At 44.1% G+C, this 27,255-nt stretch overlaps 1 protein-coding gene across 1 annotated transcript in view; it reads right to left on the minus strand.

Annotated features, from left to right (window-relative positions):
- Nucleotides 1–323: 323 nt before the first annotated feature.
- The window catches only part of LOC147726460 (complement component C6-like), a 1,142,533-nt gene continuing 1,115,601 nt past the window's right edge, over nucleotides 324–27,255 (minus strand). Inside the window, exon 18 of the mRNA XM_086960582.1 lies at nucleotides 324–943. Within this exon, the coding sequence (XP_086816708.1) occupies nucleotides 765–943 (179 nt within the window). The 3' untranslated portion in view covers nucleotides 324–764. The remainder of the gene's footprint in view (nucleotides 944–27,255) is intronic.

Here is a 27,255-nt window from a genome sequence, read left to right on the forward strand (position 1 = left end):
CGTGATGCTGTCCCAGGGACTTCTGGGACCAGGAAGAGAGAAGCCTAAGGTGGCTGGCAGCACCAGGCAATTCTTTTAGTTTTATTATTTATTTTTAGCCTCTCACCACCACGGTGCGCTCCCCCCATCCTCCTCTGCACGCACCCCCTGGCCAACCTCCATCCACCCCACCACTCTTTATCTGTGTCGGCTGCCACTGCATTTAGACACAGAAAGGAGTCAAAATAAGTACACAATATATCTAGAAAGAACATTATTTTCATAATTTGATTAAAAGTCAATATTTTGAACATTTGAGGAAAACATTATAGTTATTTAAAAATAAAATTCACGAGGGCACAGAGTTTATTATGGAATACGATGAAAACCGAGTAATGGTAATAGACTTTAATAATACACACATAGAGGGGTGGAGAGAGAAACAAACGAAACCCCTACACGTTTTAGAATGGAAAGAGGCGACATGCGTTGCTAACTTCAAGGACTGCATCTTGAATGAGTTTAATTGTAAGAGAACAATACTGATAATGAATTCATGAGTTGAATTAAACACTTAAAAAACAATACCAAATGGTGCGGGACACTCGATCGTGGTTAGTCGGAGTTCGCGTTATATGTTTAGGGAATACAAAGATGCATAAGATATGAAAGACAGCCTTCCTCTGGAAACACGTCCCATGTACAGATGACTAGCTACACAAACACGCACTACTTACAACAGCTATTTGTATGTGCGCACTGTATGATGCCTCTTCTCCAAAACATTAATCTACACACTGTCCAGTGTGCAGTATTTCTGCCTTTATTTTCGAACACTTCATTGCTCCCAACATGCAGAAATTGACTGTCATTTTCCGGCCACTTGATCCCACTTTCACACAGGAGTGCTGGTCCTGATCCTTAGGACACTGATATGGAAGCAGGCAGAAACATTCTTTCATCCCTGTAAATATAAAGGCAAAAGTAATTGCGATTATTTTCAATGTACACGCTTTAACACTACACACACGTTTCTTAAAAGCCATTCAAGAAGAACTTGCATTCAATAATCTGCGGGTGCCATAACATGCACCAGGAAATTGATGTTTTTTTATTTGGATATCAAATTAAGATAAACGACTTTGATATATGGGGAGATTAACTCAGGCAGATTATACTGGAATAAGGACATATCACTGATGACAATAACATTGCAATTATAAATACTTGGAATTCAAAATTGTACAAATCATAAAAAAAGAATTTAAAGAGAGTGGGCACTGGACTTCTGCAAAAAAAAAGGAGGCTGCCTCATTAACCCTCTTTTCTGTATCATAGTCCTTGAATAAAGAGAAATGGTAGGTGGTGTTTCCAATGGCAGAGACATCATGGGCTTCATAATCAGAAATACACATTTGCGGCACAAAACAGAAAGGTACATGGCATCGCAGGATCTGTTCAATTTAGGGCAGCCTGTTGCACTCCCTTTCAGTCCGCAAGTGTTTTGTCTGGACCCGCCCTTTAAACCATAGTAGACACACACAGAAAATGTAGAAAAAATCCCAAGATGTACAGGGAGAAACGCCAAGTGCATCACAGGCATTTATTATGCAGGTCTTAAAAATGGTCAGACACTATTAACTCTTGCAGTTGTCAAAGGATGAATTTGCATTTTCTTGCCATTTCATTGTGTTTTTTTAAAGGAAGCAACTAAAATCAGAAAAGGAATAGTGCAGAAAAAATATCTGACTGTCACTGGTGTTATGCTCCTGCTTCTGCACGCCTGTGACGCCACGGGGGTGCAACGTTGGGTCATGTGACCTGCTAGAATAAAGAGGGGCCACGCACGCACGTACGCCAGTGAGGCGCGAGTGCGGAGAGCCATACAGATATCCCAAGTGTCCGTCTCATTCATTCTAGCGGCCACGTGTCAGGCCTTAGTCACTTTAGGTGCCCCGGAGTGTAGGGTCCGAGCTGCTGTCCCTAGGGTCATCCCTGTCATCCCTGACAACACAACGACTGGCGCCGAGGGTGGCTGCCGAGCCCTCGCCGTGTGTGGTGCACCTGCTTCCTCTTGTGGCGGCTGCGAGCGCATCTCCCCGCTCGCGGTGCTCGTGCCCCACGGCTGCCCACGCACACACCGTGCGAGCACACGGACGACGCGCAGAGCCCGGTTGGCATGCAGGTGAGCTGGTTCCCCCTGTGCCCCGCCCGCCGACCTGCCGTCTCGCCGCGGAGCCCCGGAGGGCGTACTGCTGCGGTCGCCCCCCAGTCTGCGACCTCGAGCGCCCTGCCGCAGGGACCCCTGGCCAGCGCCGCACCAGGCCTCACTGCCGGTGCGTGAAGCACGCTTCCGACCGGGCCCGCACTGCCGAAGACACCGCGCCCTGCCATCCCTCACGCATCGCGCGGACGCGGTGCTTGCCGCTTCTGCAGGCGGACTCTTGCTGCGCGCAGAGGTTGCGCTGGTCGCACGCGCCCTCTGGTCTGCTGTTTCTGGGGGGGGGGGGGACACTCCATCATCAACTGTGCCTACGCTCCATCTCCCCTCACCATCTCATCAATACGGGGGCATACCCTGGCGGAGTGGCGGCCACGACAGTGGTGACGAACTGAGCTGAGACCACGTGGCCATCACCTTCACAGCTCGCCTGACACTCTGGGCTCAACACCACGCCGGTCGTGCAATGGCCACAATTCCGCCAATCGAACCCTTTGTGGTAGAAGGATCACCGTCATCGCTGGGTCACAAATGGAAAGAGTGGGTGGACAGGCTCCTAGTATTTTTTGAAGCCACAAAAGTACACAAGGAACCGAAGAGAGCCATGGTGCTCCACCTAGGAGGCAAAGATGTGCACTCCATCGCCAAGACGCTCACGGAGGCGACTCCCAAGACGCATCACACGCTGATCAATGCCCTGAATGCACACTTCGAACCTATGGCCAATCAGGACTATGAAAGGTTTATATTCAGGCAAGCGCGACAGTTGCCAGAGGAGTCCTTGGACACGTACCACACTAGGCTCAAAAAGCTAGCGCTGTCCTGTGGATTTGCCGACATCACGGAGGAGATACCAGGACAAATAATCCAGGGCTGCGCCTCGCCAAAATTGAGGGAACGCATACTGGAGGAGTCAGGCAAACCACTAGCTGACATCCTAACCCTCGGTCGCACGAAGGAACTGTCCAAAGTGCGGGCTGCCCACATGGAAGCGGCCCTGCAAGCAACGGTCAAAGCAGAACCTGTCAACAAAATTCAGGTCCACTCACCGACCAAATGGAATAAGAAACCTGCCCGGACACAGACAGGAGCCTCCGGGCACTCCTGTGGATATTGTAGAGGCCCGAACCACCCAGCACCAGACTGTCCGGTCCGAGGGAAGCGGTGTTCAGGGTGCGGCAAACTCAACCACTTCGAAAAGGTGTGCCGCTCAAAGAAATTCCGCAAGCCCCAACAAGTGGTAAACGCAGTGCCGGAAGGTGACCCGAGCCAAAGCGACATGGATGACGACGAAGAAGAAGAAAGGACGGTGCACATGATTGGCACCGCCACTCGCCGCACCAGGAAACTCCCACAGTGCCCGATCAGAGTGGCTGAACAAGACATCATGGCCGTGGTGGACACGGGAGCTACCATCAATCTCATGAGTGCGGCCCTCTACAGGACAATGACTCGACCTCCCACTCTGAGCCCCACGCCCATCACCGTATTCGCATATGGTCAGGACACCCCTCTCAAAATCCGTGGGAAGTTCCGGGCTGCCATTCACCATGGCGACAAGACAATCACCACAAACATCTTCGTGTCAGACGATGGGCAGGGCATGCTGCTAAGATGTCGGGCTGCCAAAGATCTGGGAGTCGTAACCTTTGCATTTGGTGTTCATGAAGAGTCGGTGCAGCAGCTCATCATGGAATTTTCGGACATCTTCAAGGGAATCAGCCGATTCACAGGTCGGGAAATACACCTACATGTGGATCAAACGGTACAGCCAGTAGCCCTGCGACATCGCCGCATTGCATTCCACCTTAGGCCCCTGGTGGAGGAGGCACTCAAGAAATTAGAGGCGGCCGGCATCATCGAGAAAGTAACGGGCCCCACCCCCTGGGTGTCGCCCATCGTGGTAACTCGGAAGCCAAAACAACCAGGCGCGGTCAGGATCTGCGTGGACATGCGCCTCCCCAATGCTGCCATCAAAAGGGAACGCCACATCACACCCACTATTGACGATCTGATTGGAGAAATGGCAGGAGCTTGCTGGTTTTCCAAACTGGACCTACGGTCGGGGTATCATCAATTGGTACTGGACAAAGAGTCGCGAAACATAACAACGTTCTCGACTCATATAGGCCTCAGGAGATACACCCGACTCAGCTTTGGCATCTCTAGCGCAGCAGAAGTCTTCCAGAATGTGATCCAGTAGCTGATCGCGGACATACCGGGTGTGATCAACGTCAGTGATGACATCATGATACACGCCCGTACCATTGCGGAGCACAACCAACGACTGGCCCTAGTATTCCGAAGACTAAGAGAGGCTGGTCTCACCCTGCCCAGAGAAAAGTGTGAATTCCTGCGGAGGAAGATAGGATTTTTCGGATACACGTTATCTGCAGAGGAAGTCAACCCGGACCCGGAAAAGGTCAAGGACGTCAAGGAAGCTAAACCCCCCACCACAGTCACCGAAGTTCGAAGCTTCCTAGGAATGGTCAATTATTGTGGGAGGTTCATCAGAGACCTTGCCAATCTTACACTCCCCCTGCGAGAGCTCACGAAAGATTCCACACCGTGGACATGGGGACCGGAGCAAGAAAAAGCATTCGAGAACATCAAGGCAGCTCTCTCGGACAACACCACACTGGCCTTCTTCGACCCCAGAAACCTCACCATGGTAGCGGTAGACGCTGGTCCAGCAGGGCTAGGTGCAGTGCTGATGCAGAAACAGCGGGATGAAATGGACTGGATGCCGATAGCGTTTGCTAGTCGTTCACTCATGGACACGGAGCAACGATATTCACAAATCGAAAAGGAAGCCATAGCCATACACTGGGGATGCAGACACTTTCATCTCTACTTATACGGTAAACCCTTCACTGTTGTTACAGATCACAAGCCGCTGGTTGCCCTGTTCTCGGGGACCTCGACAAAGCCACCACCCCGCATAGAAAAGTGGATGCTACAACTGCAAGAATATAATTGCAACATTGAATATCAGCCAGGAGCAAGGAATCCGGCAGACTACCTCTCACGGCATCCCCGGGCTGCTACCCCTGAAGAAATGGAAGAGGCCGAAGACACAGAAGCCTATGTCAGGTGCGTTACCGCCCGGTCATGTCCACGCCCCCTCTCAGTAAGTGACATCACGGAGGCCACGGCGCAAGATGTCTGCCTACAAAGAGCCCGAGAAGCTCTTCGGAAGGGAAACTGGCATCGTGTCAAAGAAAGCTGGAAAGCACTCACACCGGAAGCCCAAAGAATAATGGAAAGTCTGCACCACGTAAAAGGAGAACTGAATGAGGATAACACAGGCTGCCTACTCCGAGGACACCGGCTGGTAATACCCTCGGCCCTGATTGAACAAGTAGTACAACTAGCCCATGTTGGCCACCAAGGAATGGTCAAGACCAAGGCACGGTAGAGGACCAAAGTGTGGTTCCCACTCATGGATGAAATGGTGGAGAGAATGGTGAGATCGTGCACGGCATGCCAAGTCACAGGAGATGTTCCGCGAGAGGCCCCAGTCATAGTAGAGCCTCGGCCTCAACAACCATGGGAACGGGTCAGCATGGACTTTGGCAGCCTACCAGATGGGAGACACACCCTAGTGGTAATTGATGATCACTCCAAGTACCCAGAGGTCGAAATCATAACGAGTACCAGTGCGGCAGAAGTCATACCCAAACTGGAAAAGATCATCGCTGCTCATGGGGTAATGCGTGAACTACGAACCGACAATGGGCCCCCATTCCAAGGACAGGAACTAGCCACCTATCTAGCCTCCCTTGGTACTCGGCATCGCCGTATCACCCCTCGCTGGCCGCAAGCCAATGGAGAAGCCAAACGTTTCATGAGGACTCTGAATAAAGTAATCCGAATTGCACATGACAAGAGCCAGTCAGTGGAAATGGCTATCTTCACATTCCTCAGGAGCTACAGGCAAACACCCCACACCACCACTGGGGTGGCTCCGGCACATATTCTCATGGGACGAGTAGTGACTGACTCTATCCCCCATCATCCACAGTGGACCCCAGAAGGGACGAATGAAGATCGGATTGCAAGGAAAAGGCAGACAACCTATGCCCAAGTCAGCAAAAGAAAAGGAGCCGTGGCAGTCAAGTTCAGAAGAGGAGACTTGGTGTTACTAAAAAACAGAGTAACCAGTGGGAAATTCAGACTGACCTATGAACGAGGACCCTGGCGTGTCATCAGTGTAAAAGGCACCCGTGTAATAGCTGCCCGAGGAAGAGAGGTAGTGACCAGGAATGTGTCCCATTTCAAGCAGTTTTACGCGGAACTAGGGCTGCGCTCGACACCTAACCTCTTTATAGCCAACAGCGCAAATGCCAGTCCCGCTGCCCTCGACTCAACGACAAGCCAGGAAGACTCTCGGAGAGACATTAGTCCCGAGGAATCAAGTGGTGGGTTGGACGATGATGCAGACAACCCTGCGAGTCTGGAGGGCTCCGACGTTGCGACCACCAGTCCTCAACCCACAGTCCGGACCAGCGAGGAAAGCACCCCGAGGCGAGGAAAGTCACAATATGGGCTGAGAAGAAACCCAGAACCATCATGTCGTCTGCGGGACTACCTCACGTAAGACTGTTCTGATGTCAACCGAGTTTTGTACGCATTAGCGTGTTGTTCATTCCATATCATGTGTGTTGATCTAAATGCTTCAAGCTGAGACTGCCAACTGTGATGTATCAAGATGGACTGTTTGAGTTTTTGTTTTTCCTTTTTCATGTTTTAGGAGGAATGTTATGTTCCTGGATCTGCACGCCTGTGACGCCACGGGCGTGTAACGTTGGGTCATGTGAATAAAGAGAGGCCATGCACGCACGTACGCCAGTGAGGCGCGAGTGCGGAGAGCCATAAAGATATCCCAAGTGTCTGTCTCATTCATTCTAGCGGCCACGTGTCAGGCCTTAGTCACTTTAGGTGCCCCGGAGTGTAGGGTCCGAGCTGCTCTCCCTAGGGTCATCCCTGCCACCCCTGACAACACAACAACTGGTAGCCAGTTGATTATGTGCTGTCTTCTTGTGTAGTATGTTTTGTGTTTTGGGTAGTTTGTATGCTGATCTAAACTACTCTATGTACATTGGATACAGATTTATTTTATGTTATACTGGAAGTATTATGGTGGGGGCCTTTTTAGTATTGTGATTGACGTTAGCTGATTTTAACATCTTTATAGGCTTATGGTGGAGCCTTGTATTAATTGCCATTTTTTTCAGAAAATGAATACTGTTGGTCTTAAGTCTTTATCTGTATGCTGTTTTATGTTTGTATCATTATACTGCATTCTTTTATGGATCCCTTGGGGTCCACAATAAAGAATGATGATGATGATGATGATGGTTGTCTGACACTAGTACCACAAGGACTCACATATATGAAGCAGTTCTGTGTGCAGTCGTAGCATGGCAGCCCTACTGTCATGTTCTTCCTTCCAAAATGGCTCAAACCAGAGACACAAGAACTATTTCAGGGGAATAATGACCGTCGCAATGGCCAACAACTTAATAATGCTTGGCAGCTCGGCTACACCACTGTGGTGGTGGTCACCCACTTCAAAAGCTTTCTACGAAAAGAATGAAGACTTTGTTTTTTTCCCTTTGGAGCATAATTTCTGTTGTGCTCATTTTTGTCATATTTAAGTTCAGAAAACATGACCTAAACACACATGGAGAATTAATTACATAGTGTTAATCAGTTAAATACAGTAAAGAAATGCAGAAGAAACTATTGATATACTTGTTGCAATACATTGGAGAACATATCACAGAAAATCATATTGCTAATTAGACACTTTTACCTACATTTATGATCCTTGAATACTCACAAATGTCCTGGAGCTTGGAGGCCAATATTTAAAAATGACAACCACCACGCCAGATTCTGAACATCTTAGCGGTTCCTTAGTGACACTGGTCTTTTAGTATATGGTATGTGAAGGCAAACAATATAAGAACTTTGGTGCCAAAGATGGAATATTGGAGCGATTGCTGCTTTTTTTTACCGAGGGTATTCTGCCAGCTATGAGGCCAACATTACCCACAAAGAGCTAATGTGTATAGTTTAAGTGTCAAATCACCATTGTCGCTCAGCCAGTGCTCAACGGGTGCATGATTATAGTGTGTTCCGCAAAAATCACAATTGAAACATGGAGGTTAAGCATCTGTTAATCAGTGCCAAGGTGTCTCAACGAGTGATCATGTGCTTTACAAATACACGTTATGTTAAGTTAAAGAACCCACATGAAAAAGTATGGAAATGGTCATGCCTAAGATGAATTCTATAACGACAGGGAAAACATGCCACTAATTACTGAGATTCAATACTTTTTCAGGATATCTGAGGTCAGCGGAATATTTACCTATTACCTACAGTTGATCATATGCATTGAAGCCTTTATTATATAGAGGACTGAGAAGAACAATCAATAATTCGTCACAATGCACAATGTGGCTATTCAGATATAATCAGGCATTTCCAATGGAAATTACAATTTCCTGATGCATTAAAGAAAGAAAAGAAGTTAAGACAACTATTAATTGATTAAGGAACCGCCTACCCACATGCATGCAGACGGAGAGAAACCAGGCTGCGAAAGGAAAAGGGGGCCGCTCGGCCCCCACGTACGTATGGCGGGGCCCGGCTCCCTCCTCCCCCGTATCGTCGGTGACCCTTGGCGGGTTGCGCCTTGATGACGTGACCGGGGGGCGCCCCATCACCGGTTGGTGCAGGCCCCCGCGCTGACCCGGAAGCGGTGGAAGTGCTTCCGGGTCAAGGGGGAGGCCCAGGATGTTTAAAAGGCCTGGAGAGCGCGGGAGGCATGCCCTGTTGTCTATCTCATAACCCATTCTAGGAATGAACTGAATGTCTCAAAGTATGCACATGACACGGAGCAACCCATGGGCATACACATATCCATATAGTATTTGCCTTCAAAGGAAAAACCCAGCAGGTGTTGGTCCAACGTATGTACTGGCAGTAGTCGGAAAGCTGATTCAATGTCTGATTTTGCCATTAATGCCCCGGGACCCAAAACTCTCAACATCTCTACTGCCTGGTCAAAAGACGCATATTTCATGCTGCAAATGCCCGGATCGATTGCTTCATTCAATGATGCGCCCCTAGGTGCTGAGAGGTTGTGTATGAGTCTGAATTCGCCCTTTTCTTTCTTCGGGACCACCCCTAGGGGTGAGCAAACAAAGTTAGGTACTGGGATGTCCTTGAAAGGACCCGCTACCCTACTAAGGCGTAGCTCTTTCACAATTCTGGACGCCACCACCCTAAGGTTGTGTCTAACTGACAACTGATTCCTACACTCTGGCGTCCCGGTGTATCCCCCCGCTGGAATCCGAAAACCATGTGTGAAACCTTCTTGGAGCAGCCTTACAGAGGCATGATCTGGGTACCTGTTCAGCCAAGGAATTATAGCCAGGACATCGATGGGTGAGTGAGCAACTTGCAGGTATCCCCCACCATTCCTGTTTCCTCTTCCCCCTGTTGCCTGATGTACTACCCTTTGAATGGCATGCTGTTTCTGGGTGGGATGAGTGGCCGCATATGTAGCATGCGTGTCTGAATTTGCAAGTGCCCGCTGGCCTGGTGCAGGTGCGCCTGTTAAAGTCCCAACACACGCCCTTACCACCTCCATTGCCCCTGGCCTTACTGGACCCATCCCCCCCTTGCGCCGGCCGAAAAGGCTGCTGTGGCTTGGGCGAATATCCTTTGTTCCAGCTTGTGCCAACCCCTGTGGACTGACCACCTGAGAACTGGCCATGCCAGGAAATGGAGTCTACCTTGTCACAGGCCAACCATCGGTCAAATTCCCTTGCTTTTTTGAAGGAAATGTCATATTCTTTCCATCCGTCCGCCGCGTGCTTCTAGCTGAAAATTGTAATTCTACTTTGGTAACAAGCCATCTCAGCCTGGAAGTTGGGTGAACGTTTGGAACGTAAACACAGAAAAAGCTTGAATCCAATTAATCAGTGTGTCCTCCACCCTGAATTTAGACAACTAAGAGCACCTTTCGCTAGGAAACATCAAACCTTTTTGTGACTTGGCATATTCTAACTCCCTGTTATCAATCACAAATGCGAATATATTCACATATTTGTCTGCCCAAATCAGTTCTTTCACTCCTTGTGAAACATGTTGAGCCAGGTTCTCACCCCTGGAGGGTATTGCACCTTCGCCCAATACCGGCAAAGCAACCTCCTTACCACTCTCAGCGACTCGTGTTGGTTCTAAGGTCTTGTCTATCCCCGCATCGCTGGCAGAAACTGTTTGGGGAGAAATTGGTGCACTTGGCACTCTACCATCATTCCTAGCCAACATGATCTTAGCCACCATTCTTTGCGCCTCCGCCGAGGGATCAGCCGAGGAGGGTAACACGCCCCCCAATCCCCAACCAGGGAAGTACCGCCGCTATTTGTGCCACCAATTCAGGGGTTAACTGACCAGCCCCAGAGGGTTCACTGACCGGGGAGGGTGTCGCCAAGGAGGGCACCGGGTGTACCCCTGGAATCACTGGAGGGACCACTGGTGGCACTAGGGTTTTGGGCACACTTATCGGGGTTGGGAGCGTTGGAGTGGGTGCCTCCGGTGATGCCGGTACTACGTCAGGGACCGCCCTAGGAGACCCCTCTACCACCCGTGACTTGGGAGGCTGCGAACAGGATGCCACAGAAACAGAAGAGAGCTGCCAGGTTGCAGTATGTACCTGCTGGGCCCTCGCTTAAATAAATAAGTAAAATAGTAAGTAAAGTAAGGATTGTGCGTCGGATGGGAGATGCTAGTGCAGAGGTAGGAAGGAGGAAGAAAGAGCTGAGGAAGGGAGACAGAGAGGAGGTTGGACAGGGAAGAAAGCAATGCATTCCGATGGAGTGCTAAAAGAGAAGTAAAACAGTACTCTCACATCAACAGTGAAGGGAGACAACTCATCCGATCAGATACAATGTGAATAATACATTCTCCGTCAAGTAGCAGGGAACTGAGATACACAAGATGTCATCTAATAATGAACAACAGGCACACACAAAGGCATCTCTGTGCTGTCCGCAGGTGAATCATGAAACAAGGAGGCACACATACAAGGGCCATTTGGGGTCAAGATGATGAACAAAACAACTTTTCTTATGTGATGATAACAAACTGCTAATGCTGGAAGGCTTTACCAATAAAGAAGTATTTTTTTGAAACATCGGGTGGTAAGTTCTGATACAACCTAGAGAACAAAATGTTATAGCAAAAGAATGAATGAATGGTTGAATGAATGAATACAAATGGACTTATAGAGAGCTCAGCTACTCCGAGCATTGTCCCAGCGCTAAGTACAGTATTGATGGTGGTGCATTTCTACGCTTAATTCAGAGAAAAAAGCCACTTTTTTAGCTTCTTTTTGAACTATTGTTCAGAGTTATTTTGAGGTAGATTCAAAAGGAATGTATTCCATGCCAAGGGGCCAAGATAGGAGAAAGAGCGACCACCTATTTTGGAGTGGCAGATCCTAAGCACTTGAGGCAATACTCTGTTGGAAGATAGCAATTTTCTTTTAGGCAATAATAAGGCTGTACCCTAGCTAACTGATACCTAGGGCCAGTCAGATGCAGTGCTTTATAAGTCATAACAAGAGTTTTGAACACGATTCGTTTGCTCACTGGGAGCCAGTGCAAAGCACGAAGGAGTGAGGAAATGTGGGCCTTCAATGGAAGCTTGAGCGTTAGGCGAGCGGCAGCATTTTATATTACCTGTAGCACTTTATATTACCTGTGTTTACTAGGTACTGTGGAAGCGCCGAATAAAGTGCATTTGCATAATCCAGCCTATTTATAATAAGGGCTAAAAGCACTATTTTCCTGGCTTGAAGAGTGGGAAAATGTAAAATCTTTTTTGCAGTATGTTGAAGGTCAAATCATGTTCCTACCATAGTGACGGCTGAGTGCCAAACGTAACTCCCAGATTCCTTACCGCCTCAAATTTCGAGCATGGTGGGGGAGCTCCATCTGGCCAGATAATTTGCCATTCTAAAGAAAAGTTTGGGCTGAAGCCGGGAACCATGATTTTGTCTATCTTACAGTGCATCCATTGGATGACTGCAGAAAGACATGTTTTAATTAAATCTGGCGTAATAACTTCACCTTTACTAAAGGAGAAGAATCCTCATAGGGAATTATTTTGGCACCAAAGGACTCTACCAGGGAAGCCAACAGGGTCATATAGATATTAAACAGCGTGGGGCAAAGGGCAGAGCAATGAAGGACCCCAACTGTACGTTTTTCAATGCCTAAGGAGGATGGAGGTGTCCACACTTCCTGACCTTGTCTTCCAAGAAATACGTCAGCCACTTCAGTGTCCCACCATCAATTCCTATCTCCTGGAGGCAAGAGAGGAGCCTCAGATGAGGCACTGTATCAAAGGCTGCTGATAGGTCTAGTCAAATCAAAACAGCCTTACCCCTTGCAATCAGAGTATTCCTGACAAACTCAGGGGCATATTATCAAGAACGGCGATAAAAATTATCGCCGCTTTAGTGGCAGGACACTGCCTCTAAATCGGCGATAATGGGCTTGGTAATATGCTCTTGTGAAATCCCATAGCAGCCCAGGTTCTAGTGTTGCTATGGGTTGTAGTAACAATGCCTCCGCTAAAATCTGGTAGACCTGCCATATTCAGACTGGTTTGAATTTCCTGCATTTTAATGTGGAAAAAAGCAGTCAGTTGCTCACACCATTCAATTGAAGGTTCCTTGCTTCTTACACAGGTTATTGGCTCTGTGAAATCATTCACTATTTTAAACATTTCTCTCGATTAATTGCAGGCTTCAACAAGCCTGCCTTCATAATATTCTCTTTTGACTATTTTGACAAAAGCCTGAAATTTCTTGAGGGCCACCTTGTATACTTTTTCCTCTATATTTGATGTCCTTTGCACCATTTCCTTTCTGCTTTTGTTGCACAGTTTTTTGCCAACCAGGCCAGAGGGTGTGGTTTTGCAAGAATTACCACCGACTCTGACGCCAGTTTTTCCAGAGTGTTGTGGATCCAATTATCTACCACAATGGAATCTGTTTAAACCAATCTCAAAAGAGACGGAGTTGCGTATTTCAGGCACTTAAAAGTGCGTAACCTTAATGTTCCGTCTAACTGGGTGAAAAGCTTGACAGTTTTTGCACTGACCTTCGAAGTAATGGGCCAACTAAATAGAATTAAATAGTAATCTGACCATAATAAGGGAAAAAAGGGTCTGACATAGATAACTTTTTATCAGAAAATACAAGGTCAATCAAATGCCCTCCATGATGAGTAGACGTTGCATTGTATAGAGGGGGATACAGTGTCAGAAGGATATCTCTCAGGCTGCCCACCTCTTTATCCGAGGAGCAGTCCCAGGGAATGTTAGAATCACCTAACGTGGTGCAATTAGAGAAACACAGCACTAGGTGGCATGGTACCTCACTCAAAGGATTCAAAAGAGGACCGCTGTCTATATATCAATGCTCCACCTACTGACTGCTGAGATCTGTGAGGCAAAAAAAAAACAAATGCTTCTGCCTCTACTAACGCATTAATAGGGAAAGTAGTGCATGTGTAGTCGTGTTTGCACACGATGGTGATACCACCACCCCTCCCATTAGTGTGATCCAAATTAAATAATTTATAACCCGAAGGAATAGCTATTTTAATCACTGGGTTAGAAGTGACAGAAAGTTTCGGTATCAAACAGAACGAATGGTGATTCATCACAGAGGAGATTGTATATAGGGCCAGTGTGTTTCTGTATAGAAGCCATGCTATTAGTGGAATGCGGAGGAAGAAGAAGGTAATTTGTTAATGACTTGTTTTAGGTACTTTGGTATCAATGTAGCTGCCTTCATCATGGGTTTCAGATTTGTTTCTAGATATATGAAAACGGGCAGCTTTCAGCTGCAGTGCCGGGACCCATGACCAGCAGCAGAGTCCAGGGAGTCGCAGAGTTCAACGGTGCTGCAGGGGCTGGAGGAGCGATCCAGTTTCAATATTCAAGATCAGGAGGGGCGCTAAGGATCCACTGCCATTCCCAGACGGTTCATCCTCCAGGTTGGAACGTTTTCAGACACACGGGAAGGTACTTTTCTCAAAATGCATTGCACTACTCACTGCCAACTTGCTCAAAATAGGTTCTCCTCCCAGGAGGCTGCTCAGGGGGGAATGTGTGTATTCATTCCAGGAAAGTAAAGCTGGAAATAAATACCAGTGGGTAAGCCTAATGACAGATTTATCTGTAGTATTCATAGAACATTTACCATGCACATGAGGTGCAATTATTTTTGTAAATAAGTTTGCAGCAAACCGTTCAGAAATATGGAAGCCTATCCGCCTTTAGACTCTGAACTTGAGTTTGAATAGGCAGACTGCGGGCAGCTACTGCACGCCAAAACCTATAACCATTCTGCCGCCAGCCTCATCTTTTGCAGGGTGTCTACCCCTTTGAGAGTTCAGATTACTACCCTCCCTCCCCCGAAAATAGAGAATGGGGAGACCAGTTGAAGTGTCCCCATTCAGCATTGACTCCAAGAGCGTCCAGAACAGGGTCACATTCTGTGTCTAAAGGGTCGCTGCATATCAGGGGCCCTACCTACCATTCCCAAGAAATCAAAAAGACACAAGAGCTTCCAAGGGAAAAGGAAAATGGCAGGAATGGCCTGGCTGCGTAGGTTGTTGGGGAATGTTGACCTTAAAATAGCAAAAAGATTGGTTTATGTTTTCTATCTTAACAAAAGAGCCATGAATGGGATGGATTTTATCAGTCTCTCCTGGGTGTTAATGAACACCTTGGTTCTTGTTAAAATTATTATGCATTTTCAGAGAAAATATTACAACATATCAACAAAAAACACTACAACAAAACAAACACAACATAATAAAGAGGGTGTGGGGAAAGAGGGTATGGCTTAACAGCTAGGGTGGCCGACCTCGAAGCTGGGGAGCCAGGTCTGAGTCTGCCAAAGGGAGACTCAAACATCCTGTGATTCTGGGCAAATCACTTAGGGGACAGATGTACGACCCCTTTTTGCGGCCGCAAATGGGAGATCCTCCTGTTTGCAGCCGCAAAAAAGGGTAATAGTATGTACAAATACTATTTTGCGAGTCACTGTCTCGCAAAATAGCATTTGTGACTCCCTTTATTAGGAAGGGGCGTCCCTTCCTAATAACGAGTCAACATGATATGTACTAATGTTTTGCAGCTGCATTTGCGGCTGCAAAACACTCGCAGTTTACCACCTACTTCAAGTAGGTGGTAAACCACTCAAAAAAAGGGAAGGGGTCCCAGAGACCACTGCCTGCCCTTAAAAGAATTAAACTGAAGAGTTTAATTTTTCTTTTTTAAATGCATCCCGTTCGGGCTGCATTAAAAAAAAAAAGCAGCTTTATTGTAAAAAAGCAGTCCCAGACATGGTGGTCTGCTGAGCCCAGCGGCCACCATCCCTAGGAGGGCTGGCATTCACAATGGGCCTGCAAACTGCGAGAGGCTCATTAATATTAATGAGCCTCGCAATTTGCGACCCCATTGGGAATCACAAAACAGTGTAAACTCACTGTTGTACATTTCATTTAGCGACTTGCAATGTGTCGCAAATTGCGAGGAGCTAAATGAAAGGGTCGTACATCTGGCCCTTGATCTCAGAGTGGCTAAAATAAAAATTCACGTGTCCATCTGTAATGCAACTGGTGCTCATGTAAAGTGCTCTGATACCTTCGGGCTAGGTTCAAGCTATATAAAACTGCTAAAAAAGAATAGACTACTGGAGTGCAACATAATCAGACTAATAGCAATGAAACACAACACAACACACTGTAAAACAATAATTACAGAAAACACAAAGCAGCATGGCAATGTAACAAATCCATACAACAAGCCTTAATGCACCTCGAAAGAGCACAAAACAGCATTGCACTTAAGTACCACAATAGCACACCACAAGAAAACATTAACCATTCCAATAACAACATGAAACAACAGCCCCCACAATCCCAAATCAGCAACACAACACAAAACAACAATACAGGTGCATTCTAATATTTCTCACTTAGGGTCCAACCATCGCATTAGGACGCGACCCCAGGGCTGGCAGTCGGAAAGTGCTCCTTTACACCGTAACTTGTGCTGCAGCCCAGAAAAAGGCCCGTAGCACATGCCGCCGTGCAATGGAGCACTTTCTGCACATCCATGCACCGTGTGCATGGTACACAATGGATTGATGTGAGTGGGGGCACTACATTTGCCCTTAGGGCCACTATGCAGTGGCCCACGAGGGATAGGGGCCCTCTTTGGTGCCCTTAAAGTCCCTTTCTGACAGCCTTTATATGGTGGTCGGACCAACACCCATCGGGATCACTGATCCTGGTGGTGGCGGCAGTCCGTCATCCGACAGACAATGGTTTGACCACCAGCATTGTAATGCAGTAGTCAGACCGAAGGGGTGTTGGCGGTGGGATCCCCTCTAAGGTCCCGTTGGTGCCGTAATGAGTAAGGGTGGGCGTAGTTCGCGAAGTAGCGCTAAGCGAAGCTAGGCAAAGTGCACTTCGCACTACGCGAGCTACGCGTAGCCCTTCGCAAACTGCGTAGTAGCATGTTCGCACTGTGCAAGATGTCGTTTTCAATGATTGCACAGTGCGGACAAGCATCCGGCACTGTGCAATCATTGAAAACAGCATCTTGCACAGTGCGAGCTGTACTTTTCTGCTGCTCGAGTAGACTTTTACTCGAGCTGCAGCTTTCTCAACGTGGACTGGTAGTTTCTCATCGCGAGCGGTCACGAGCATGCGCGACCACTCTCAATGAGATACCTGAGCTCCCCACGTAGAGAATCCTGCCGGGAGGTTTATTTTCCATGCTCGCAATCGCAAACAAGGAAATAGTCTCACAAGGATGTCATTTTGCTTGTTCGTGGTCGCCAACTTGACGTTGAGGACCGTGAGCAAGCAAAAAATGACCGCTGCACTACGCTACGCTAAGCAAAGCATGTTTGCACTGTGCTACGTGCAGTTCGCATAGTGCAAAGTTGCGCAAACTTCGTAAACTACGCAAGCGTAGCGTAGTGCTTTGCCCAGGGTTAGTAATGAGGCCCTTAGTGTATTCATTGTTGTGTTGTGTTCCTGTATTGTGATTGTTGGAAGGTCAGCTTTTATATGATGTGCAGTTATGATGGTATTTTGTGTTAGTGAATTATGTTGTGTTGTTATATTGTCATTGTACTGTTCTCTTGTATTTTCTGTCTTGTATTATGTTTTGTTGCGTTTTTGTACGATTTTGTTGTTGCAATGCTGTTTTCTATTACAGGGATGTATGCTTAGTTTATTGTAATGTGGTGTTGTGTAATAGAGTCACATCTCAGCTGCAGTCTGTCAGCTCGTCACATATTAGCATCTCCTGAAAGCTCCTTTCATGATGCACTGTAACAGGCGTTTGAACTAAGGGCTGTGCTATTTACTACCAAGGCTATGTAATAATAACAACCAAAAACGTTATTATCCTACAGCGGTTTTTTGTTCATTCAATTATTAGCATTACTCTGTTTTCAGGCATACAGTTGCTCAGGGGTTATTTTATTTGAGTTAATATCTAAATTATTAATTCTATCACAATGTAATGTCTGATCGTAATGTTGTTGTTTCTCTTTTAAATGAAGAATAGCTTTGTGCCAAATGTTTAGTGTTTAGGTGAGTGACAGATTTTTTTTTTTAATTCCCTTTTTGAGTTGCAGGGCGGGAAGGAGCTTTAAACATGGCATCAATGTATTCCCTAGCTGCAAGTGGAACAGGTAAATGATTAAGTATAATAAAGTGATATAGACTTTTTTCTAACAGAATACATTAACCTTAATAGTAAATTAATCTCCATATACGTTTAGGAGAGAAGGAATCTCTTAATTTCTCAGATGAAGAAAAATTGCATTTTAAATAAATCCTTTTATTTCACCAACTAGACTCTAGACAGCACTCCTACCTTTTTCCACATACTTATTTTTCTTACTGGTAAGGGACATATCTCAAAGTCATTTATTTAGGTCTGGCTTGACAGAACAACTGTCAGCAGATCGTGTGTGATCAACAGAAAATGAGCATTCAGCAGTGCTATTGATAGAGGGGCCTTAGCTGCACACAATGCTAAGTACAGCATTTGATTGCCAGTAGTCGGGTGCTTCCACTGTAAAGAGTGCTTGTATTGCACTTTTTGCTGTGTCGGAAAGCTGATGTTCAATACAGCAGGACTCAGTCGGTTATGGTGCCAATTCAATGAACAAGGCTATACACCTGATCGATTTAATATTTAAATGTGCAAAAAAGGCAGATAGTGATTGCAAAAAGCATATGCAATGCCAAAATGTATTTAAGACTGAATTATTAGTGTGTGCTAAAACATATAGATATCCACAGCAAGGCAAGGGTTTTAGATCCTCCCCCTCCCCACAAACCATGCGGTCGAAGATTTGCACTGTGATAATCTTTAAAAGGGCCTCTAAGGAGCACTCTATGTTTTGCTGACTGCAATTTTGTATATATTTATATTTCAGTACTTTTTGCTGAATGTTGACTTGTGGGAAAATATATGTCAATACAGTAGGTCTGAAATGGTTACCAACCAATGGTAAAGGTTATAGGCCTGTTCCATAGGAAAAGCTATGTCTAGTGCCATGGTCTGGTCTGTTTATTTACAAAAAAGTTGTAACAAAGAGGAAGTACCCTTACAGCCAGAGTGGTTGACCTCGAAGCTGAGGAACTGGGTGCTCAACATCCTGTGGTTCTGGGCAAATCACTTAATCTCCCTGTGCCTAACAATGAATGTGTCCTTGTGTAACGAAACTGGCGCTCATGTAAAGCGCTCTGATACATGATATCTTCGGCTCTAGTTCGCGCTATATCAAACTCTACAAAAAAAAAAGTAGTAAAGCTGACTTATTTCTTGTGAAACACATATGTTAACGCCAATAGGCTTTTAAGGGTGGATAACGCCTGTAAGAGGAGGTATTTTTATGGAATTCCACAGATTACTTTAATAGGCAAGTGTTTTGATGATGGTTATACACTCTGCCCAACCCTTAGGGTAAGAGATTTGTACTGTGATAATATTTATTACGCCGTATATGGAGGTTTGTATTTTGTGTTGCTGTATCCAATTTTGTATAAATTTGTAATTTTATGACTAAGCCTTATGATTGCGTTCTGAAAAATCTTATGCTTAATATAGTGGACAAGAGTTAGTTATGGTGAAAAGCCAATAATAAAGCCCATTGACTCATTGATTCATTGGCCAAAGTTAAGTCTCATGCCCTAATTCTAATCTGCTTATAATGAAAAGTTACGACAAAGGCAGTGGGCCTGGCTAATTTAGTGTGAGATGTATTTGTTAACACTAATTGGGCTTTAAGGGTGGATAGTAATCAAACTGTGTTCAAGGGCTGCAGACAGGTATATTCTCATACATTAAACCTTTCAAACTACTGTACGTAGTATACAAGTTTTTTGGTGGTAGTAATGATGAAGCTGGTTTCATCTGCAGTCAGGCATTGTTTTATTTTTTTGTGCTACAGACAGACTGCATTTAAATTGCCACACACATTTTGGTGCAAGTTAAAAACATGGCACATGAAAAACATGAAAGTGAGGCCTATTTAGTCTGAAATGCTTTTGCTGAATTAACATGTGTTTTTTCAGTGTAGAGAAAAGTTGCCTTTTTAGCTTTGAAGATTAATAGACTGTGTTTCTCTCTACCCAGCTCATCCCTTGTAATCTAAATCCACTATTTCTGTCTTAAAAGACTTTGACTTGTTGCATATTTTGATAAACATTTTCAGTTAATAACACCTCTTTTTATAATTTGTGTGAATTAATAATGCACCAAACACTACACAGGGGGCTAAATGCTTTTTGCATGAAAAGCTATCTAAAACACTAAAGTATGTTGCTGTGTGCGCTGTATTAACTGTGTGCGCTATATTACCTGTGTGTGCTTTTAAATTTTACACTAAAGCATAAAAATGCTATGTTGCACATTTATTTTGCATGTTGTCATAAATAATAGAAAAGCTGCTTGAAACTAATAGCTTGGCTAGGTAAACATTTATAAGGGGTATTAGTATGGAATTGCGGAAACATAATGGGCTGATTTACATGAAATTAATATTCTGTTTGTGTTTGTTTTATTTTTGGGCCTACCATTAAATGGCTGCCTGTGCCAGCAAGGCTATTGCTTGCTTTGAAAGAGAAGAGAGAATGCGCAGACACCAGCTTGACTCAAACCACGAGGGAGTCAAGGACATCTTGAACTGTACATTCATGTGATTGTGCCAATGTACCAGTTAGATAAAGTATCTGTCCTGACTGCGCGGTGAAAGGAAGGAAGGAAGAATTAAAATGAAACATTTTTCCTAGTAAATGTTGCAAATGTTTATAAATGTATTATTCATGTATGCTTCTTTTGTTAAAACTGGTATAGTCAGGTTTTTAGAATGAGTCAGGGTGGTGAGAACTCATGCTATTGTGGCTGACCAATCACTTACAGGTTTTCCTGAAGATGTAACATTTTTGTGTGGACTGCCAAGATTTAGAGTATAAATAACGACCTCTCTGGAGGGGCTTTAGCTTTTAGGCTCATTCGGGGGTGTGTGAGCTCTTGAGAGAAGGAACAGATTAGACCAGACATTCTATGGGTTAGGTACGAGAACCGTCCCGGGAGATTGCTGAAGGGCGGAGTTGCATCCGAGGAGAGTCAGGGGGAGGTTTCTTGCTTTCACGTCATATTTTGGCACTGCAGGCCACATTCCTTTGAGGTTCTGTGAAGGGTGGGCTGTCTCACTTCCTGCTTCCTCTTTAGACACAGACAGATGCAGAAGAACAGCAACAGATGGAAAGGCTTTTTAGATTTAGATGCTAAACTATAAGTTTATGCTTTGACTAATTAATTAGGTCTGAAAAGATTTATTTGACTTATGCATTTATTTCTCTTAATGGGAGATTTTTGCAAACTATTTGATTTTTGATTAGCCTTGCAGGACAATTTTTCTTAGAAACTTTTTAAGAGTTTTGACTGAAATTTTGCGCCGCATTTTCTTCCCTATATGTAATGCTTATATGCAGACTGTAATGTGTTCTGTATTAATGCTATTTTTCCTGTTTTCCAAATTCTGTAACCTGATTGATATTTTACTAATGAATAAAGGGTCAGAGAAAAATTAACTTTTGACTAGAAAATAAAACCCTTTAAATACTCAACAACACTCTTTATTGGCTTAAATAATAATTGCATTTTTGAATGTTCATCTTTATTTAAAGTCTCCTGAAGGTAAGTCATAGTGTGAAGGGCCAAACACCTTTTTCAGCGGTAAATTAGAGGTAGCATGAGGGTTTTGCATTGAGAAATTACCAGAAGAAATTACCGCTCCATCAGTTTTTGGTAATCAGAGGATGGTTATTATTGATTAGTTTGGTGATTAATGATTATTGATTTCACCATCAACTATTCAACTAATGGATCATAGACCTTAAGAGGGAAGGAAAATAATTGCCCAAGTTAGATAAATGTCCAAGTCCTGATTCCTGACTCCAATGCTCAGAACCTGAAGACTGGCAAAGCAGTACTGGAAGGTGATGCAAGAAGTGGTGTGAGTATCAATAGGGTTTTGAAATGTTGTTAATATGCTAGGATGTATTTTTGAAGTTTTGAAAATATTTTTTTTTTTTTACTGTTGGTGACATTTTGCTCATTTTTAGAATTGATGGTGTTATTGATTATATTGGTAATTTCATAGGACATAATATTTTGGTTATTGATGACATGTTTTAACTTTTCATGTTAAGTTAGTGTCTTGTTCTATGTTGTCTGAACAAGCAGGTATGCACACCTGTGGAATCTCAGGAAGGAATAGCGGGTGGTAAATAGAAGCCACACTCCACTGAGATTACTCGTCTGTTGGAATAACACTGAGAATCTAGGTAGGGCTGGCAGTGTTAAATTAGGGACTATTTTCTGTGTGAGTGATTTATAGTAAAGAGTTCGCTGGTGAAACTTTGGTCTGATATCACCTAGAAAGGGTCACACTAAAGGAGTAGCAGGTTCTTCTGAGCATGATTGATAGCAAAAGGGTTCTCTGGTGAAACTTTGGCCGAAGATATATCCTGAAGGATAAGTCCAAAGGATTAGCAGGTTCCTCTGAGCTTGAGTGACAGCAAAAGGGTTCGCTGGTGAAACTTTGGCCTTAGATATATCCTGAAGGATAAGTCCAAAGGAGTAGCAGGTTCTTCTGAGCTTGAGTGAAAGGTAAGCGGAAGGGATTTACCTGTAGTGTTTGAAGAGTAAACGAAAGGTCTTACTTTGTGACGGGTAAGCGGAATGTGTTACTCGCAGTGAATAAATCTATCCTTTATTTAGCACAACAGACAGAGTAGCGAATGTATTTATGTTGTTACTAACAGAGTTATTGATTAAGAGAAATATTGCAGTAAGATTTTGTGGAGGGTCAGTAGTAGGAGTAAAATTTATTTATTTTTCAAATTTTTTAGAGCGCGCTGTTACCCGGAGGTGTCCTGGCGCTAACTGATTGACCATAGTGCATGAGAGCTAAGAGCTTAGTGTGTAAAGAGCCAGGTCTTTAGCGCTCTTCTGAAAGATAAGAGGTCCGACGAGTGTCTGAGATTTAGTGGCAATCTATTCCATGCTACTGCTGCACCCAGGGAAAAACTCCTGCCCCCCCAGCGCGCTTTCCTAACTCTTGGGATTGTTACCAGCGCCTGCTCACCAGATCTTAAGGATCTTGCAGGCTTGTACCAATGGAAAAGCAACTTCATACATAGGGGGCCGAGGCCATGAAGTGCCTTGAAGACCACGCAGAGTGCTTTGAAGACTATTCTTTTGCGAACTGGCAACCAATGTAGCTTCACCAGATCCTGTGCTACCGAAGCAAACTTAGGGGTACCCGTAATCAGGAGAGTTGCTGCATTCTGCAGGATCTGGAGTTTGTTTAGTAAACCCTGTTGGGCATTCAGCATGAGGCCGTTACAGTAATCTAGGCGTGAGAGAACCAGTCCTGTTACCACTGTTTTCCTGTGTTCTACCGCTAAAAATGGCAGAACTTTCCGAATGGTTTTAAGGATGTAATGCGTTGTTGAGGATAGTGCATTGATCTGTGATTTAAAGGACAACGATTCGTCCATAAGTATACCCAGGTTTTTAACCATCGCCACTGGGGAGGGGAGTGTTCCCATTTCTTCTGGCCCCCACCTTGGGGACCAGAAGTTATCCTTGGAACCGAAAAGCAGCACTTCCGTCTTTGCTGAGTTGAGCTTAAGACAGTTTTGTGCCATCCAGTTGCCGACCTCTCACATACAGCCTCTAAACCTGTCTGCCGTAATATCTGTTTCACCCGGAAGCAGCGACACCACAATTTGCGTGCCGTCTGCATATGCTGTGAGATTAAACCCAAAGGATCGAATATCATCAATTGAGCCTGACAGCTTTGGAAAAAAGAAATTGCATTGAACTATTACAAAAATGATACTGTTTGCAGGTTTAAAGAAGCTGTTAGGAGGTAAAGTGAAAAATGTGTTTTTTATTGGTGATGCTCCTGAAGGAACACCTGTGCATTTTATGTCTACCAATTTGGGACAAAGTACATGTATGTGGGTTGACCAATGGTGCAAGATTACTGAAAAAGGGGGGTGCTTTGAGGTTTCCAAAAGATGGTACTTTTGTATTGAAAATTATTGACAAATTAAGGGAAGTCTTATGTGAAATAAAGACACCATCTAAAGCTGCACAATTTGAGGCCGTAAGCCTGTGGAAAAAGACAGCAAGAGAGAAAGCAAGTGAGGATAAAAAGGTAAAGCACCAAATACAGGAGAAGAGTATTATTGATGATAAAGAGCTTCAAATAAATAATGATTCAGGGGATGAAATAATGGATGAATTGTTAACTGAGTGTCCACCACTTTATGTGGTTCCCATTAAAAATACTGAAAATAGTGTACTAGGAAGCTCTACAGTGGCTACTGCTTCTGTTGAACAGAGAAAAACACATATTGAGAAAACTGTGCAAACATTTCAGATTGACCCATTACCTGTTGATTCAGCACTGACAGTGATACCTCCAGGTGTTACTGCTTCAAATGTGACTGATTCAGTCCAAGAATTGCTAACTGCAGATGCACAGATAATGCATAGAAAAATTATGACTGTCCAAATTAATATGGTCCCTACTGAAAAGGTTCAAAGAGCTGCAGAAGGAGTGATTATGGCAGAGTTTATTGAGAAACACAGAATTCACAGATTATTGAACAGAAATTACCCCAAGCACTGAAAGGTGAGGGAAACATGGCCTTTACAACATCTACAGCACAGGATAAAATAAATATATTTGAAAATGGGATTTCTCAAACCTGCTTTGAGGAAGCAGCAGTGATTAAAATGATAGAAAGCATGGGGGAACATATTAACACAGACCATGAAAAAGAGAGACAGCTTAGTGTTTTAAATTCAACATGTGAACATGAAGAAAATAACAGTCCATGCTGTTTAGATCATGAGAATGTGAACCAGTGTCAGGAAAAATAATAATTTTCCCTGATTAAGGAAACAGTTGCATGTGCATTAACTACACATAATAGCCTGACAGATTTGGCTCAAAATTATGAAATTGATGTTCAGGAAGTGTTCCATCTCTGAAAAGTTTTAGGGTACATATGGATGATGAAGCAAATGAGAAAATGTGTTCTTCAGGAATGCAATTGCACATTTCAGAAATAAAATATATTTTTAAATGCAATGGGTTTGAGAAATTAGGAGACAAATGGGCAAGAAAACATGAGAGGAAAAAGAAACCACCGGACCTAGCAAGGAAAATGGATAAGGAAAAGAAGCCACCAGATTTAGTTGAGAAAAATAATAAACAGAATGAGGGAGAAGCTTTTGCTTACTCATTGAGAGAAATTGTGGGAGAAGTGCATGTTCCTATGCCACAGAATAAAAGTGAACTTGCAGCATTTCTGAACACATTCCCACAATTGAGAGACAGAATGATGCTGTGGTACTCACAAGTTGATGGATTTGTTGAGATTTTAAAAGAGCTGTGCATTAATTTGGAAATGTTCTTTTACATTGCCATGCAGACTAAATTGTGGTTTGAATCTAGCGTTGTTCAAGGGCCAGGTGAGGAGACAATGAAAAGGGTTTGCATGAATGCACCATCATTTTCTGTTGATATGGAGGAAAACATAGCAGTGATTACTTTCCTGAAGGGTGGAGTGCCAGCAAAGGATGTTGATTGGGTACAGATTTACAGAACACAGGATAGAAGTAAATGTGGTTTAGTTTGTGCAAATTCAGGTATGGATGTTGTACTGCTGGAAAATGTGTCCTTTTGCCAATTTTTAAAGCAGATTTGAGCATTGGAAGAAGAAAAATAAATGTAAACATGATGCACAAAAACATGGAGAAATGCAGATGCAAAATATGCAAGCTAAGCAAATGCAAATGTCAGTTCAGAAACAGGTACCTATGGCAGGAATGTTTCAAGCAAAGATCCCACAAAATATGGAAAATGCTAAAATTAATTTAAATAAGATGTCCAGAGCAAATGTGAATTATTTCCAGAGACAAAATCAGAACCCAGTCCAACAGGTTGCTGTGTTTGAAAATTAGACTTTTAACCCTCACAATTCTGAATTTGCCAAGTCCATTGTGGAGGCAGTGGAAAGTCCAGACTTAATTTCCAAGAGTTTTAAAGAAAGAAATTATAAACCCAGTTTTAGAAAAATGTGCACCAAAATTAGGCCCATTTGAGGAAGATTGCAAAACTATTGTCTGTGATTCAGGCCTAGCAGAAAAACAATTGTTTTGCAAATTAAGCAGCACAGATTACTGTATGTCAGATAATGTTCATTTTCCTGATGAGGATGTACATTTTAAAATGGCCCAACAAGAAACAGCTGTAGTATTATTTTCAGAAAAGACAGTTGAAAAATTACCTTCTGCTTTGGAAAAAATAATAAAAACAGAAATAAGAGAGTTCACAGAGAAGGATGCCAGATTAATAAAATGTGCAGAACATGTCTTATTAAAATTAGAACTAAATGACATGTATTCAGAAACACCATCAGTTGCAGAAATGTTACCAATGAAAGGATTTTTGATGGAATTGATTGGAAGTTTGTGTAACTTTCTGATCAAAGGTTCACAGAAAATAAATGAAAAGAACAGAATAGTGCAGGAGATTAAAAGCATATTTTTCCATGTTGTCCTGTGGTATTGAATCCAGCCAAAATATTTTTTCACATTCCATGTGCTGAAGAATGGCTTACTTTTATTGATTTTTGCAAAGCTCATGCCACAGTGCCAATGCATGACAATAGTCAGGAGTACTGTCAAAAAGAAGATGAATACCTGGGACACAAAATTGGAAAGGGAGGTAGAAAGGTGTCACCAGAGAGGGTGGAAATGATTTCCAAGACAAATCCACCTCAAATTCAGAAAGAAGTCAGGTCATTTTTGGGAATGGTTAACTGCTGTAGAGAGTGGTTACTAAACCTTTCCCTAGTGGCTAAGCCTTTTCTGAGGCTGACACACACAGTTGTGTCTGATCCGCTTCCATTGGACAACAATTGCACAAAAGCATTCCTAGAGTTGAAAGAGAAAAAATGTCACGCCCCAGCACTAGGAATGAAAGTTTATTTAAAAGAAAATACACCAATTTGCAGTGAGAGGGAGGGCTGCGCTCTCTCATTGCCTATTGAAAAAGATGACTGTGTTCAAAGGTCTGTGATGTATTGCCCAATGAACTTTGACCCTAACTTCACAAAAATGTCAGCAAATGAATTGGATTGTGATGAAACTGAAAATGAGTGTCTAAATATCATGAATATATGCATAAAGCCAAATTCAGACTTTAAGGATGAACGTCTGAGTCAGCCTAACAATGTCCATTTTGTAGATGTCCCATGTTTGAAAGGTGATAAATTAAAAGCAGCACATGCTGTGCTCCTTATACATTATGTTGTCAAAGCTTCATGGCT

The sequence above is a fragment of the Lissotriton vulgaris genome, chromosome 3_1, assembly GCF_964263255.1.
Source record: "Lissotriton vulgaris chromosome 3_1, aLisVul1.2, whole genome shotgun sequence".
Taxonomy (NCBI): Eukaryota; Metazoa; Chordata; class Amphibia; order Caudata; family Salamandridae; genus Lissotriton; species Lissotriton vulgaris.